The sequence below is a fragment of the Balaenoptera borealis genome (assembly GCF_965194805.1).
Source record: "Balaenoptera borealis genome assembly, chromosome: 5".
Taxonomy (NCBI): Eukaryota; Metazoa; Chordata; class Mammalia; order Artiodactyla; family Balaenopteridae; genus Balaenoptera; species Balaenoptera borealis.
In genome coordinates, this window is record NC_138862.1 from 98762741 (window position 1) to 98780696 (window position 17956).

A 17956-nucleotide genomic window follows, 5' to 3' on the forward strand; every position below is an offset into this window, starting at 1 on the left:
TGCCATATACCTCCCAAGCCTGCTCTGTGGTTATGTAGGTTGTATCTGCACAAGAGCACCAGGACAAGGAGACAAGTGGGGACTGAAATGTAGTGTCCATTCAGCTGGACAAGATATGGGCATGCAGCCTACCACCACCACTCAGTGAGGGCGTGAGTTCTTATTTGCACAAAGATGCCTTATGGGCTGCTAGCTCTCTGATAAAAGGTTTACACACACACTTACACACCTTATTTCCAATAGACAACCTCGTAGCAAGTTCCTCTCAGTCTTTTCTTTTCCCTCTTTATTCAGTGGACATCTCCCAATGATGAACCATTTGTGTTTTCTTCCATAGAGGTTAATTGCATGCAATCAACTTTTAAGTTATGAAAGTGGTATTTTCAGTATTTAACTCAAAATAAACAAAGGCTCTGAAGGAACCTTGGATTTGAAATACAGTTCCCAGATTCAACAATTGAGTTCCAGAATTAAGCCAGAAGGGAATGAAAAATATTGGTGCCCTCTGGTAATAAATAGGAAGCCACTGAGTAACGATCAGAGCTGAATTCTCTCACGGCACATACAGCTTCCTGAAAACATGGTGGTCAGAATGACCCAGTGATAAATAAGCAATGGGCCAACAGTGATTCGTAGCTGACTCTGACAGACTCATTTGGCTAGTGGTTATAGTTGGAATGGTTAAAGATTTTTATTGTTCACAAAGACAGCCAAAGTATATAGATTCGTGAACCTGAAAAAATAGGTAATTTTGATTCTTACGCATCTCCAGAGATAATTATAGGGGTACCTCATAAATTTCAAAACTTGGACAGGCACAGTTGCTCATAAGAGAGCAATTCTTTCTTAAGCTGAAATAAAAGTAGTAGTGAAAAGGATTGCTCATCACTGTCTTAGCTGCCATCAGCATTCATTAGTATTCCTCTTTCATAAATATTGCATGTTATGCAAAGAATGAGATTCTAAAGATACCTTTCCAACAACTAAGAATGAGCTAAATTTGATTATAAAGAGGGAGTTTCCTTCAGCCTGTTTAAATGCATATTCTTGTTTTTGACAAACTTCAAATTTACCTGGACATTTTTTTTTCCTATATGAGAGCTGATTTCTCTACAAAATGCATATTCCACAGGAGATAAATGCTTAAAATATTTATACTAACTTAGAAAGGATCATTAGTTATACCTAAGGGTGCCAAAAATGGTGATATGAATCAGAGCGCTTAGAAGCAAAGCTGAGAAGCTGTTGTTTTTATGTTGTTCAATATGTCAGTATACATTATAATTATTTTTTAGGAGAAGAATTTTCTGTGCTGAAGTCATTTTTCTCTGCCATCTCGGAGAAAAAACAAGAATTTACATTTAATCTTGCCAATGCCCTCTACCTTCAAGAAGGATTCACTGTGAAAGAACAATATCTCCATGGCAACAAGGAATTTTTTCAGAGTGCCATAAAACTGGTGGATTTTCAGAATGCAAAGGCTTGTGCAGAGACAATAAGTACCTGGGTAGAAAGCAAAACAGATGGTAAAGTTTCCCATTTTCATAAAGTCATTATTTGCCATTGTATTCATGGTTTTTAATATCCTAAAGTAAAGAATGGTTGAATATTTTCCTATTAAATTATGGTTCAGAGGGATCAAATCTCCTATTTTGCTTTCCTGTTATTCAAATTAATACTAAATTGTAAAACAGAGAAAAATTGTAAGCTGCTTTGAAAGGTATACAGATTATTATTTTTTGTTTGAGAGAGATACCTATTTGTAGAATTCTTGATGGAAGAATTTTAATAGTAATTTTTGTTTAAGTATAGGATTTTTAAGTATGGCAGCAGGAATAATATCTTTGGCCAGGTAAAACTTAGATCTGTCCATCTCAGATGCCTTCTTTCCCACATATATTGTAAATAATTAACTCATGTTAGTTGAATGTGTTAATGTTTCATAATAAATATTGATAGCTCTGTCATAAAGTTGTAATCTAAACTTTAAGTGTAAGCTGGCAAAAATACCAAAGGCGCTACTGAGTGACACAGTTGAACACAAGATTAAACTCATACAGATCTGAGTTCAAATTCTAACAAGTTCTAAACTATGCTCCATTTAAAATGAGGATACTATTAAAACATTTCAGGATTATTGGAAGGTTAAAAAAAATGTACGTGAAATGAACAGCATATATCAGGTCCTCAATTAATAGTAGCTTGTTTCTTTGTTCATTCGTTCTGTTACAAAAAACTGTGATGTGTAAGATGCCACTGTACTTTTCATGGGGAGCCTCCTATGGGGAAGCATAAGTTGAAAATATGAGAAGGGTGCTGTGAGCAGTGTTCATAGGAAAGTCCTATTATTGGGATACACAATGATACACATCCCTAGACAGCTCCATGGCACCTGATCATGCTATTGACTCACAGCTTGGAAATACTCATTGGACATAGAAATAGGAGACTGGTTTTTTATTTTTATTTATTTATTTATTTTTAAATTAATTAATTAAGTAATTTTTGGCTGCGTTGGGTCTTCGTTGCTATGCGCAGGCTTTCCCTAGTTGCGGCGAGCGGGGGCTACTCTTCCTTGCGGTGCATGGACTTCTCACTGTGGTGGCTTCTCGTGTTGTGGGGGAACCGGCTCTAGGCGCTCAGGCTTCAGTAGTCATGGCACGCGGGCTCAGTAGTTGTGGCTGGCGGGCTCTAGAGCGCAGGCTCAGTAGTTGTGGTGCACGGGCTTCGTTGCTCCGCAGCATGTGGCATCTTCCCGGACCAGGGCTCAAACCCGTGTCCCCTGCATTGGCAGGCAGATTCTTAACCACTGCACCACCAGGGAAGTCCAGGAGACTGGTTTGTTAGAAGAGGAATATCATACTAGCCACTCTATTCTTGTCTTCTCCCAATGGTCAGTGGCTGCAGCTGCAAGAGTGGAGAATTTGAGTGAACCATTAACATATTAATTCTGATTGACCTGCTGAAGAACCTTGAAATAAAGTTTAAAAATTACCAACAAATATGAGGAAGAGATACTTAGTTTTTGTTCTTTCTGTCTGAGAAACAATTTACACAAACAATCTCACTAAAGAGAGGCCATTACTAGGCCTGTCCAAATTTGCCTAAGACAATCCTGTACCTCCTGTTTCCTAGTGGAATCCTGTTTGTACCTGTTTCTAAGTGAAATATCTAACAAAGCTCCCCTTTGTTCTCAAAATTGCCAAGTTTAAATGATAAAGCACCCTGTTTTTAATTGATTAGCAAAATAAATTTTTGTTTTAATTCTATTTAAAGCAGTTCCTTTGAATAACTATTGCATATTTCTTCCCACCTCTTCCTCTATTCCTTTCACAGGAAAAATTAAAAATATGTTTTCAGGGGAAGAATTTGGCCCTCTGACTCGGCTTGTTTTGGTGAACGCTATTTATTTCAAGGGGGATTGGAAACAGAAATTTAGAAAAGAAGACACAAGGCTGATGAATTTCACTCAGAAATATGGTGCAGCAGTTAAAATTCCAATGATGAAGACTCTTCTGAGAACAAAATACGGTAATATGAAAAAATCACACTCTAAAGCACTATTTTGGGAATTGCCAAGTATATTAATATTTTATTTTCTCTGTTCCAGGTTATTTTTCTGAGTCCTCCATGAACTACCAGGTTTTAGAATTACCTTACAAAGGTGATGAGTTTAGTTTAATTATCATACTTCCTGCAGAAGATGTGAGCATAGAAGAAATGGAAAAGCTAATTACTGCTCATCAAATCCTGCAGTGGTTCTCTGAGATGCAAGAAGAGGAAGTGGAAATAAGCCTCCCTAGGTAGGTAATGTCATTTTATCATTCTTGTTCTTATGTTTTCACTTATAGAGGGACTTGAATAGCCGGCTGAAAGATAACCAATGCTTGAAAAGGCTATTGACAAACATAAAAAGAAAAAAACCCGTTTGGAGTTGTTACTCTACTTTATGGTTACAAAGGCAGGTCTGAACATTGCCAGCATTGCTTTGCCATGAGAAGGATGGAATTTAAGTACTCAATAGTCTCTGAAAGAGATGAAGAAATGTAAGTCTTCAAAACAGAATGCTGAGATTAAAAGGAATTATTATTCTTTTTATTATACAAACTTATCTTTCTCTAACTTTTTTTTCCTGATTGGAATTTAAAATATTTTGTCTTCTATTGTGTTTAAGGAAAATATAATCCCCAAGACTCTTGCGATACTCTACAATTAAAAGATATGTTAAAGTACCTTTGACAGATGGTGCTGTAAGAGTCACTAAAATATAAATAGAATCCTAGGGTCATTTTTTATTATTGGGGTATATATATTTATATATATATTTAAAATTTTTTAATTTTTACACAATTTTAAAAGTTACTTTCCATTTATAGTTATTATGAAATATTGGGGTCATTTCAGATAGTTAATACAAAATGGAAATCACAAAAGTGTATCTCAGGAAGCCATAATTATAAACACTAATTTTTTTATATCATGGTTCCTGGAGACAGGAGAAACTTCAGAGAGTAAGGGGTGCCCAAATAAATCACACTCTACCTGAACTTCTAAAAAGAGACAGATGTCTAATAGATTATTTTCTGTCCCTTCATTTCTAAACTTTTCTTCAAACTCATCAAGGCCTTCCTGACCCTCCACCTCTCCACCCTCTTGACTTTTCCTTATTTTCCCACTTAGCCGGGATCCAGTCAGTTATTTCAATCGTACTCTCACCAAACGTTTTAAATATATCTGTCACCTTGTCTTTGTCCTTCTGTAGTTCTCTCCTCAATAAGCTACTCCTGCTCCCAACTACTGATTTTCTTAAGCAAAACTCTCCAAATCAGTCACTCTGGCCTCCCTGAGGCTGGAACTTAGTAGTCTTTCTCTTCAGAGAACTTTCTTTTCTAACACCCCACCAAGATTTTACCTCTGCTCTCCAGGCACTGCTTCATGTTGATTCTCTTACTCTCAATGTATGTCTCAACTACCTGTTCCTTAAAGAAAACATATTATCATGCAGACTCACCTCTCTACCCTTCACCTCAAAAATTGTGTACATTTTTGCTAAACTTCTCTTCCTCTGTCTTCCTTGGTATCCTGGAGAAAGAGGTATCCTATGATTCCCTCACCCTAACTCTGGGCTCTTGATCCAAATATTTTTAACCATTGCCTTTTTCTTGAAAACCCTTCTTTCTTTAACCCCTATGGCATTAATTACTTCTATTTATTTTTCTCTCTTTCTGTGAAATTTTCCTCTCCCTGACTTATACCTGTTTTCCTTCTGTCCCCAGATAATATTTACCAGAGTTTCATTTTCAGAAATTTCCTCTTCCTCTCTCTTTCATTTGTTCCTTACTATTCATGTCTCTAATATCGACTCTCTCCTTCCAATCTCTCTTCCAGTTCTTTACCATCTGTAAATCTCTACTTGCATGTTATTCAGTCTTTCAAAGAGTATTTCTTTTAGCTCCTACTATGTGCCAAACACCAGGGATATAATGGTGTATGTGATGGATAGTTTACCTATTAATCATAGAAATAATAATTTTTGGAACTGGTTACTTTCAAATTTACTTCTCTCTCTCTTTTCCCTTTGGAAAGATTAATATTTGGGGTCACACACAAAAATACCCCTGAGTTTGAGAACTGTCTGTGCTATGTACTAGTAGTGGGGTCTTAGGAGAGTCACTTAATGTCCTGAGTTGTGGTTTTATTAGTACAAAATGGGGATAATGGTACCTATAACTAAGGTATCTCCATCTGCATTAGTCTAGATAACAAATGCCTAGATAATAATGTATAAGTTCCAAACTGAATTGACAATAGGAAATACAGGCTTTTTTCAGAATTCCCTTCTCCAACATTTTAGGAATCCCAACAGGAATGGTTCACAGTCCGCAAATCTGCCTAGACTACTGTAGTCTGGACAGCTTTTCCAAACCGCTTGGCCTTGTTATCAGCCACTCCAAACTGTAGCCACACTTCTCATACAACTTCTCCCATAGTGTGGACACAGACTTTGCTTTTAATTTGCCCAGGAACACTGTTATGTGTTGAGTTATGAGCTCTCCAAATTCGTATGTTGAAATGCTAACTCCCACTACCTCAGAATGTGGCCTTATTTGGAGATAGAGTCTTTGTAGAGGTAATCAAGTTAAAGAGAAGTCATTAGAGTGGCCCTAATCCAGTATGGATGGAGTCCTTATAAAAAGGAGGAATTTGGATACAAAGATACACAGGGAGGGAAGATGATGTGAAGAGACATAGGGAGAAGATGGCCATCTACAAGCCAAGGTGAGAGGCCTGGAACAGATCTTTCCCTCACAGCTCTCAGAGGGAACCAATGCTGCAGACACCTTGATTTTGGACTTCTAAACTCCAGAACTGTGAGACAATACATTTCTGTTATTTAAGCCATATAGTTTGCGGTAATTTGTTAAGGTAGCCCTTGGCAAGCTACTACAAGTAAGAGCAACTTCAATGTTTAACCAAACTTTACTGAAATCTAATAATAAAAAGGGCTTACAAGGTGAAAAGAAGTTTAAAACCAGGTTTCAGGGATGAGTATTCCTGGAATGTAGGTCATTTCTTGTACCAGGGAGTCTTCCCCTGTCCATTATTATCCTTAGCCTGCCATTGTCATGGTGCCGGGGCCCACTCACCCAAAAGAGGTGTCTTTCCCATCTCCATCCTACCCAGCATCCAGAGTCCTCCAACTTTTCCTAGCATAAAATGAAGGTAACACAGATTTTCTTCCATCCCCTCTAAGGCCAGATTCCTAGTTGTAATAGGAATCTATAGCAGTAGATTTCAACCCTTAGTGAAAACAACGTCTTCATATGGGGTAGAACAGATACCGCTCTCATCATCTCAAACTTCTCCATCTCCATCCCAGGGGTTCTATTTGCATTAAAAAAGCTCACTGTGTTGCTTTTCCCAAACAAATGAAGAACTTGCCTTAAAAGGTGAAATTGAATCTTCAGTTACATGGAAGCAGAAACATTAGTTGGCAGTTGTACCACCTTTTCCAAACAAATTCCAGGCACCAAAGATTTTTTTTTATCACAACATTGTTTATTTTGAAAAAATACAGAAATAATGTAAAAGTTCAACAGTAAATGAATTTTAAGAAAAGTGTGGTAGAATGTAACCTAGCCAATAACAATGATAGATATGGAGGCTGTGATAATGAGAAAAAATTGTGGTATATTTTAATAGAAAAAAAACTGGATTAAAAATTTTTTACAATGATTACAGCTATGTAAAGAAAAAAATCTACAGAAAGAAACAAAGGAAATTTACCAAAATGTTAACATTAGTTGTAATAGGGTTATGGCATTATGAATATTTTATTTTTCCTTTTCTATATTTTCTATTTCTTTCTCCTCCCTGCTTGCCTGCCAAATAGAAAAGATAATACATGGGACTGAGTTAGGAGCTTGCTTTTCTAGAGAGCTGCTGAGGTGTAGAAAATGTAAACCTACCAATGTACTGGGTTCACTTGACCAAATAATGCAATCTAAAGATTGCGCTCGGTGGTTTGTGACCACCTAGAGGGGTGGGATAGGGAGGGTGGGAGGGAGGGAGACGAAAGAGGGAAGAGATATGGGAACATATGTATATGTATAACTGATTCACTTTGTTATAAAGCAGAAACTAACACACCATTGTAAAGCAATTATACTCCAATAAAGAAGAAAAAAAAGAAAAAAAAAGAAAAAAAAAAAAAAAGATTGCGCAAAGTCCTGGGGGGCCCCATTGCCATTTTCTGGGTGCAATTCTTCATCCACAGACTCAGAACATGGCCCTGTCTGTGTGTGGTGGTGGTGAGGGGGTGGGTCTGATGTCTACCTGATGTCTCTCTCCTGCACGATCCCATGTGATTTAGAGGTTTTAGCACTGGATTAGTCGATGCTATCTGACCTCAACATCCAGAAGGGAAGAGAGAAGTGCTTAGGATGTTTGGAATAATCCCAGGAAATCTAGTTCTAAGAGATTCCCCCAGAGATCATTTCTGGGCAAGGGGGTGGGACTGAATAAGAAGTCAGGATTCCCTTGGGAATTGGTGGTTGGTTAGCTCAGTGGCCTTTGTCTTTGGTGGGCTTTGTTCTTTTCTTTGACCAGTCCCCCTGCTTAACCTCAGGATGTTGTATGCAATGTAATTAGCAAGTTAGTAGATCCCACTGAGCAAAGCCATTTGCTCCTACAAGGAAGCATCTCTGGGAAGTTCTCTACTGATTGTGAGTGCTATTTTGCACAATTATTTGAGACACACTCAGAAGGGGTATGTACAGTGGTGAAGAACATGATCTTAGAGTCTGACAGTTCTGGATTTAAATCCCAGCTCCACCTCTGAGTAGCTGTTTAGCCTTGGGAAAGTTACTTAAATTTTCACACCCTCAGCTTCTCCATCTGCAAATTGATAATAATACTCTGTACCTCATAAAGTCATTTAAAGGATTAAATGATATAATATATGTAAAGAGCTTAGTATAGTGCCAAGCAGTCAATAATGGTAGCTAATTACTATTATTAGCTGCTGTAACTGTAGCTATTTGTACTTCAAAATACTACTCTTATTTTATTTTATTTTATTTTTAAATGTTTTTTCATTGTGGTAAAAGTCACATAATATAAAACATACTATTTTAACCATATCTAACTGTACAGTTCAGTGGCACTAAGTACATTCACATTGTTGTGCAACTCTCACCATCATCCATCTTCTGAATTTTTCACCTTCCTAAACTGAAACTCTGTCCCCTTTAAATACTAACTCCCTATTCCTCCTCTCCCCTCACCACACCCCCTCCCTTCCCCCGCCCCCTGGCATCAACCAGTGTACTTTCTGACTCTATGAATTTGACTATTCTAGGTACCTCGAATAAGTGGAATCAAACAGTATTTGTCTGCACCTAATGTATATTTGAATGTATTTTTCAGGTTAACTTAATATATGTCCTGCAAACAGATTGTACCTTTTTTTCCCCCCTGTGCTATACAGTAGGCACTCACCAGCCAACTACTTCATGCATAGTAGTGTACATACGTCAATCCCAATCTCCCAATCCATCCAACCCACACCCCGCCTTGGCAGACACCAAAGATTTTCTTTTAATGTGGTGGTACCTTCAGTTACAGTACCTCATTGCATACTTCTATTCATAGCACAAAGCCTGGCAAGTATCAATAGAAGATGCTAAATAAGTGATGGTATTTTTTCTTTGTTAGAAACATCACTGCTCAGCCAGTACCAAACCAGAAAGGTTCCTCTGACTTCGCAACCTTCCTCCCTCCTATCCCCTCAGTCATGCCCTTCTCCATGGTGTCTAACCAGTACTTTCTCATCATCCTTCAAGATCCCCTTAAAATGAATTTCGTGTAGGTTTCCCCAACATACTCAGTTAGAATCAACCATTCCTTATCTTTATTTCTAGAACACTTTATTCTAATTTACACTATAGCACATATTACATTGCATTTTCATTTCTTGCCCACACTCTTGTCTACCTTATTAAGATGTGAGCTCTAGGAGAGAGGCTTATGACTACTTCATTTTGGTTTCCTTAGTCCCTAGCACATTTCATGGTACATAGTGCTGAATGAATATTGTTGAGTTAAATTACATAAATATAATCAAAGAAAGAGATTCTATGTTATTTCCCTTTATCTAATTTTAAGTATCTCAAAAACCAGAATTCACTTTTCTAGTCACTCTTGAATTCATTCCCTGTGAGGGTGCTGATGAGGCCATTCCTCCCTCCCATACATGCAGTGAAAGATAGGACATCGAGACATTTCCTTGGAAACTTCTCTCTAGAGAAATAAAAATGACATTTTTAAAATTCACGAGACTGAAAATTTTGTTATCAATTATTCAATCACATTAATACAACATTACATTTAAAATGTATTCAGTTTTTACTAAAAGGATGAGTTTTCTGATTTCTTAAAGGAATGATTTGCTTATCTGTTAAGTTTGTGAATAATTTTAATCCACCAGGACACATTTATTGAATTAAGTTTCCTGAGCACTCAGATCATGGATTGAAAGTTTTGAAATGCATTTTCCTCAAAATGAACAACTTCCTTATAACAGAAAAATACCCATTTAAAATCTGTGTTCAGTATGGAAGAGGGAAAATTGTACAGGGTCCTTGGTATTCCTCTGCTTGTAGTTTCACTACGCCAATCTTTGCCTCACATGGCCATCTCTCTTCACACAACATCCTCCTTTCTTATAAGGACACCAGTCACATTGGATCAAGGGCTGGCTCTACTCCAGTATGATCCCGTTGACCTGAATCAAATAGACTGTCAGATGTTTCTCCAGCAAACATGGGTTTATTCAGAATCAACAGAGAATTTGGGGTCTGTAACCATTGTGGGCCACATGCAAGTCCTCCAATGGCAAGGGAAGGAGAACGCTTTTATAGAGGGGAAAAGGAAGTTGGGAGGGCTATAGTAAACAAAGAGTCTATGGCTTTTCATTGGCTGGAAGTCCTTGCAGGAAGGAAGAGGAATCTTTCTTCTTCCAGTTGAGCTCTGTTATCCTTGCCCTCACAGAGCATGTAAGCTCCCACTTCTGGTCTCCCAACTCTGTTTAACTGATATTTCTGTTTATTAAAGTTTTTACACCCTCAATCTAACTAATTACATCTGCAATGACCCTGTTTCCAAATAAGGTCACATTATAAACTGCTGGTGGTTAGAACTTTGACATATGAATTTGGGCGGGAGGGGGACACAGTTCAACCCATAACACCAACTATGAAAAATTTTGTCATTGTAAAAATAAATAAATAAAAGCCTCTCTGGGGGCAAAGTTCAGTAAATGCCAAGAAAAGAAAAATTAACCATAAAAATGCTTGTATATAAGCAACAGTAGGAAAGAGGGTGTGAGTGACTAGATTATAGTTACTGTTAGAAACAGTATAGAAACACTTCTCCTTCCCCTCTTTGATATATGACTAGTTTAGAATCAAGGCCAATAAGATAGAGTATAGTCTAAAAATACTAGGGTGCTTTCTAGTGTTTGCTATTTGTAACATACTGGATACTTAATTTTGGACATTATCCTACAGTTGGATACCAGCTAAAATCATCACATTACTTTTTCTAAATTTAATATGGAATCCTATAAACATCTTAGTAGTCAGATTTCCTCAGGTTGATGAGTCTAACACACCCTTACTATGTATCAGATTTCTTTCTCTGTATAAGAAATGGTTTGAGATTGTATTTTTATAATTATATATATGGGCAAAATTGATCATTTAATACATGTAAATAAGGTAAATAAACAAGAAACTTTCATCTATATAACATTTTAACTTTGTAAAGCATTTAATATTTACATTTTAATACTAAATGCTGTCGTTCTATAGTGTGACTTGTTTATAACTTGCATTCCACAGATAAGGAAAGTATATCACTCAAAAAGTAAATTGATTGACATTGAATTAAGTGCTGGGAGACAGGATTAGCTCTCATTTCCATTGGCTCACAGCCTCATGATCTTATTAGTTTACTACTTATTAGAACATTTATCTCCTGTTCAAAACAGAGATTGATTGGGACCCCACTGTGAACAGGGGACTGGAACAGATGCAAAGTGATAGACAGGATTCCTATTTGATAAGATGGTTGCCACTTAGATAGAGTGGTGCAAGATTTGCACAAGAAGTTTACTAACAATATACAGTAAATACTGAAAGAATAGTACAACAAGTAAGCACTAAGAGGTTCATGAAAAAAGAGAGGAGAGAAGGGAGAGGGAGCACCAGAGACTGGAATTGTAAACAAAGCCTTCATGGAAGAAGAAAGATTTGAACTGGGCTTTAAAAGAATCAAGGGGGAAAAGTCTCATATGCAATGGGGAATTATTGTAAATTTCCAAGTAGGATGGTGGAATGATAAAGGCAGCGTCTTAGAAAGATATATTTGGTAGTCACAGTTCCTTTGTTCATGCTGGATAACTTGTCTCAACTCTCTCTCCATTCTCCACTCCCCCCCCCCCCCACCATTCCCATTTTCTTCTGGATAACTTCTATTGGTCCTTAAAACCAAGTTTGGGTTTTAGAAAGATTTTCTGATCTCTCCATGCAAGATTCCACAACACCTTCCCTTCTCCCTGCTAGGAAAAGTTCTCCTAATACCTTGTGTTTATTTCTGCATAGCAGTTATACTAAAATTATTTGTTCATCTTCCCTACTGGACTATAAACTTCTTGAGGTCAGGAGCTATGCATATTTCCTTTCTATGACACCATCACAATGTGTGCATCTAAAAAATAGTAACTGCTCAGTGAGCATTTGTTACTTTAATCTGAATAATAGTGATGTTCAGGATGTGTTAAAGAGGGAAAGACTGAAGCCCAAATGGTAAGTTCAGAAACCACTGCAACAAATCGGGCACTAAGTAATTAGTGCTTAAAGGAGCAGCCTCACTGCGAAAGTAAGAGGCGGGTGAGACATTTATTGGGGTGTGTGACTAACGAGATATGAGTTAAGAAGGAATAGATAGTTCAGAGGTTCTAAGTTTGACTTTCTAGGAAAATGAGAAGACATTGATTTTCTTCTTCTTTTGTAGCAGTCCTTGACTTGGCACCACGGACTTCTGGAGAGTTCTGGGGTAAAATTCAGAGTCCTTGAAGCTCTTGACATTATTAGCAAGTTTATGAGTGTAAGGTCTTATATGTGTTTCCTTTGGGAGAGGCTTCATAGTTGTCATTAAATTTTTGGCAGTCTGGGTCTTTGAACTTGTTAAATACTACACTTTTATTCAAAAGTATAGTAATAACTAAGCAAGAGCCATAGTTCTTCTGAGATACTGAATATTTAAAAATACTCACTGATGTGACATCTCACAGTATCTTTTATCAACTGTTGAAACCAGATTATGGAAAATAGAACATAATATTGAAGACCAAGAGCTCTGCCATCTCCTTACTGCGTGACTTTGATCATCTTGCCTAAGATTTTTCTCTTATTGTTAAATGGGAGACTAATAATACATGTCTCTTTGGGTTGCTGCAAGGAGTATAATGAGAAAATGTTTGTTATGTTTTTAGTACTCAGGATCATCTCATTATTATTTTTATTATTATTCTCATTCAACTTTAAAATGTCTTGACAATCCATTAATGTGCCAGCACTATCCTGGATGCTTCCGCTCTTTGCCATTATCTCAGTTAATCACCACCGTAATTTGATAGAGATCTATTTTATATTCAGGTTACAGTTGAGGTGCAGACAGGTAAGTACCTTGCCTGTGGTCACACAGCTAGCAAATGGCAGAGTCAAAATTGCAGGAGTCGGAAAACTCTTGTGTAATGTGGGGCAAACATGAGGCAGAGCACAGCACAGAGCAAATGGTCAATGCAGGGATAGGATGAGCAGCCAGGTGACAGATGTGACGCAGCAGTTCCACGGAGACTTTCGGAAAGAGATAACAGCTTCCATAGCACATCATATTCTTGCTGGGCTAGAAATCCATCCCCGGCTTGTCCAGCTTTGGGTATCTAAGTGCGTGAATGTGAACTGCGTGTGGTTGAGAGAAAGTGACCTCAGGGAAAATGAGGCTGGGTGTGAGAATAGATAAGTCATGACCAGCTGCAATGATGATTCTAAATGTTCTTTCACTTTAGCCTATCAAACACTGATACAAATTGGAATCCAAGTTTACATTAAGCATTGTCCAGATATGTTTCCTATGTGACAGAAAGCATTTTTAATTCAGCCCTTGAGGCCAATGGAATATTTCACACACACACACACACACACACACACACACACACACACACACACACAAAGTGACCAGAAACTACTATGTACTCACGTAATAGTCCAAGTCCACCACTGTCAAGGATTGTGTTATATTTTTATCCTTGTGGGCAGCCCTAAGACTTGGTTGTTTCTAAGCCTGAACCTTCCAAAGATGACTCAAGCCCACTGTATCAAAAGTGGGATTCCAAACAATAAGGACAGGGACCTTGAGGGAAATCAGTCGAAGACATTTTGTCATTAAACAAGAGTCCTGGGTATAAAGGAGAAGAAAGGGACAACACCAATCCACAGTAGGGCCTGCAGACCAGGAGTGACTCCTTCTTCAAACAGAAACTCTGAGTTGTGTTCCTTCGTTTTCTGCAGCTTTAACCTGTGTGAGACCCCTTTAAGCACAATGGTAGCCTAGGGCAGTAAATTGCTGCCTTTTAAGGAGGCAGATAATGTTTACATAGGCTAAAACATTCATTTCATGATTGTTTTGTTGGTAGTTGTCTATCCAGTCCTTTTGCTACTCATTCTTTTACCTTTAGCTGTATTTTTTTTTGTGACAATTTTAGAGGAGAGTCAAGGAAAAGAGGAAATGAACCACATCTAGAATAAATATTAAGATTCACAAAATTTGGAAGAGATACGCAGTTAACACTACACATATTGTATTGATCGAGATTATGATTTTGGATTATATTTAGATTAGAAGGCAGTGGAAGTTAGCACATTAGCTCTGACTTGGAAGGGACCTGCATTTGAATCCTAGTCCTGTCTCCTATCTTGTCCTTGAGTCTGAAAATCAACCTTCTCAAAACCTCCACTTTCTTATATGTTAATGGGAATAGTAATGCTCACTTCCTAGGGTTTTTGTGAAGATTAAAAACTATGATCTATATTAACTGCTAACACACAGAAGTGCTACTTCACACCTGACTATTCATGGCTCCAATAATTATGGCTAATTAGAAATCGGCCGTAGATTATACTTTTATTAAATGGTTGAATGGGTTTCTATCACTGTAGGTTTCATTGGACTATGTTATGAGCAAGACTGTTACTTAAATGACTCTCGGTATAATTAGACCTTATTAGAGGTTGTAATAAGTCTTGCAGTATTCTTGTCATTATCCCAAAATCATTGGACTATTATACTAAAAATTTCTAAATTATGGGTGGAATAGAACATTTATCCTCAACCTTTTAGAAGCCCATACTCCATTCAGTATATAAAAAAGTGTGGTAATGAAAATAGAAAAAAAGAACAACCCCAAAGCCTCAAAACCATCATGCTGCATATTATCTTTCTTAGCAGGAAGTTAAAAGGAAGAAGTTGAAAATGATTGACATAAAACAAGTTATTTTCATTATCAGTAGGTTTTAATGTGCATGTAGTGAGTTGTGCCCATCTCCAGTCAGCTAGGGTTCTGAATGAATAAACATCTTCCAAAAGGGCATAATATTTTACCAAGAAATAATATAGGGCCAGTAAATTTTTGCCACAGCATGTTCCTTGTTTTGAAGAACTATAATTAAGAAGCTTGTTCAGTATTTGGCAATTAAAACAATGATCTAATTAGACTGATTGCACAAGCTAATTTCTAGCCCCAGATGTGGGCCTACCTGTTAGCTAAGCAAGGATCCTGTGCTTGGGCAATCGTGTCTGCATCCAAACCAGAGAGCACGGGGGCAAAGGCCCAGCTAGGGCACAGACAGAGCTCCTTGGGCAGGAGCTGTCCTGGGATTTCCCTGAGGTAGGAAATATACGTAGCCCCCTGTTGGAGGACTTTAGACTCTTTTCTTTCATAAACAAAGTCTCCAACCTGGTTGTCAAATGTAAATGGATGCTTTTAGCGTCTTTAAAGCCAGTAAGTACTAGCTTCTTTTTTTTTTCTCCCCCCCCCCCCGCCTTTTTATTGAAATGGGAAAGTGAGGGTCACTGATTGCTGTTGACTTGGAATCATAGAAGATCAGTGCCTGAGAGAATCTTTGAGATTCATTGGTGAAGCTCCCTCTTCAGGCAAATCGAGGCTTGGAGACTTGCGTAGAATCTGGAGTCCTAACTTAGGGCCCTGCATTAGAAGTATTGGCCAGCTTTTTTTTTTTTTTTCCTATAATTTTTACTTTATTGGAAAGAAATTTAGTTCTCTTTCAATCTTTTACCTGTAAAATACAGGGCTTTTTGGGAAGATGTTAGGTGTGTCCGTAAACTGAAGGAAGTCACATCAACTGTGACAATAGATGGGAAGGCTCATAGGTTACTAATGCCCCCTCTCTGTACCTCAGTAGCCAACAATCTTCTTTAAGGACCGTTGGCTTCTGTTTCCGGCTCATAGTCTCTTGGATGCCTGCCAGGAACCATCTTTGATGATGTGAAAAATCTGAGTGTGTATAGTTGCTGGAGGGAAGCTTTACATTTCTAGCGAAGAAGCAAATAATTGAAAACTTAACTAGAATTCACCCTGTTTTGTTGGGTAATTGTTACTTCAAAAAAGAGAGTATTTGCTTCTCCCTTCCCAACCAACCATTTATCTGGGAAACAAGTTATTAGCAACTCAGAACTGCTCAGTGGAGCTGGGGGAAAATGGTGTGAAAAGTGAGGAAACGTAACTGGGATAATGAAAACAAAATATTTCACAATAAAATCTCTTCCAAGTCATCCATTTTATAAAAATCATTTTGGTAGAAAATGTGTACAGTGTTTCAAAAATTTTCCTCTTCATTTTTTAAAACAGATTTAAAGTAGAACAAAAATTAGACTTCAAAGAAGCTTTGTATTCATTGAATATAACTGAGATATTTAGTGGTGGCTGTGACCTTTCTGGAATAACAGGTAATATGGAAAATTATTCTTATATTATCATGTAAATATGTTTTCTTAGTAATGATGTTAACTGACTGATCTTAAAACTGAGAGAGCATTTGGCCCCAGAAAATACATACACAGAGAATAAATGTCATAGTCATGTCAAGCTGTCTGTAAACAAGCACTCTATTTTGCACTTAAGTAGTTTTGCTTAATGAAAGTCAGACAGCATTATAGAATGTTAGATAAGCCTTCTAACCATGCTTACAGTGAGACTGTGTAGGAAAAGTATTACATGGGCTTTTATTCCAGCCCTGTTTGGATTTCCTTATCTGAATAATGGGAATTACAACTTTGAGGCTCTCATCTAAGCAGAGCTAATAAAACTTTTATAAACCAATTAGCAAATGTTAATTCGGTAATATTAGAGGCCATGAAATAGGCATCCACAAGCTGCTGGATGATGAACACAATCTAGAAATTGTAATGCTGCAGTTTGTAGATTTAGCTTGAGACTGACAACACATCTGAGGAGATGGAGCTTTTATGCTAACTGGCACCCGGGAAATTGTGTACGGTTAAGACACTTACTTACACAACAAAGCCCAAGACTGTCTTTAATTTTTCTCATCCTGGCAGTACCCACTAGTTCAAAAATAACTAAAGAGAAAAAAATGGATGAAAAGGGCCAATTTGTCCTAAGTTATCTGCCATTTTTTAAATTCAGTCTTCTGTTTTATATATATATAAAAAAACAACAGTCCTAATGATACAGGCTTGTCTGTCTGATGGGGTTGGATATCATAACCCAGCATTATTGTGTATTCCTATATAAAATCTGGGCTTTGGAGAAGTATTCATTAATTTATGCACTCATCAATTATGTGAGTAAATGAATAGAATGAATGAGTTTTCCTGGCGGAGGAGGTGGGTGGGGTACACAGGTGACATATCTGTTCATTATCACCTTCACGCATGATTTAGCTGTTTGTTCTCACACTGCCGGATAGATCTGACTTCTCTGACAATTTCATCAGCATCAGGAATGAGACAGTCAGAATTAAATACTGCAACAGGATGCTATCTAAGTGTGTCCTGGAATGCAGCCACCTCACCAACTTGAAATAAACCAAACCATTTTTTAAACACCTCTTCCTCTTAAATTTCTTTCTGGCCTTCGGAAGCTCACTTGCTATATCTCAGACTTTCAAACAGCCACTCGCTCTGCAGATTCCCAGCAATTTGTGACTTCTATAACATCTCCTTTTACAAGAAGATTTACGTAAGAATAAATGTCCAACATTTTTTGCTCTGAGTTGCCTATTTGAGTTGTTTTAACTACGTTAAAATATTCGTCTCAAAGTTTCCAAAATAACTCTATTGAAAACATTTC

The 17956-nt window shown here is 37.5% G+C and overlaps 1 protein-coding gene across 5 annotated transcripts in view; it reads left to right on the plus strand.

The window, feature by feature from the left end:
- The window catches only part of SERPINI2 (serpin family I member 2), a 60890-nt gene that overhangs the window by 9677 nt on the left and 33257 nt on the right, over window positions 1–17956 (plus strand). For all 5 annotated transcript variants that reach the window (XR_014245196.1, XR_014245197.1, XR_014245198.1 and 2 more), the window contains 4 exons: window positions 1296–1526; window positions 3337–3531; window positions 3611–3803; window positions 16493–16590. Coding sequence is in view for 1 of the 5 variants with exons in the window: in XM_082394159.1 (XP_082250285.1) it covers window positions 1296–1526; window positions 3337–3531; window positions 3611–3803; window positions 16493–16590 (717 nt within the window). In the remaining 4 variants the exon portion in view is untranslated. The remainder of the gene's footprint in view (window positions 1–1295; window positions 1527–3336; window positions 3532–3610; window positions 3804–16492; window positions 16591–17956) is intronic.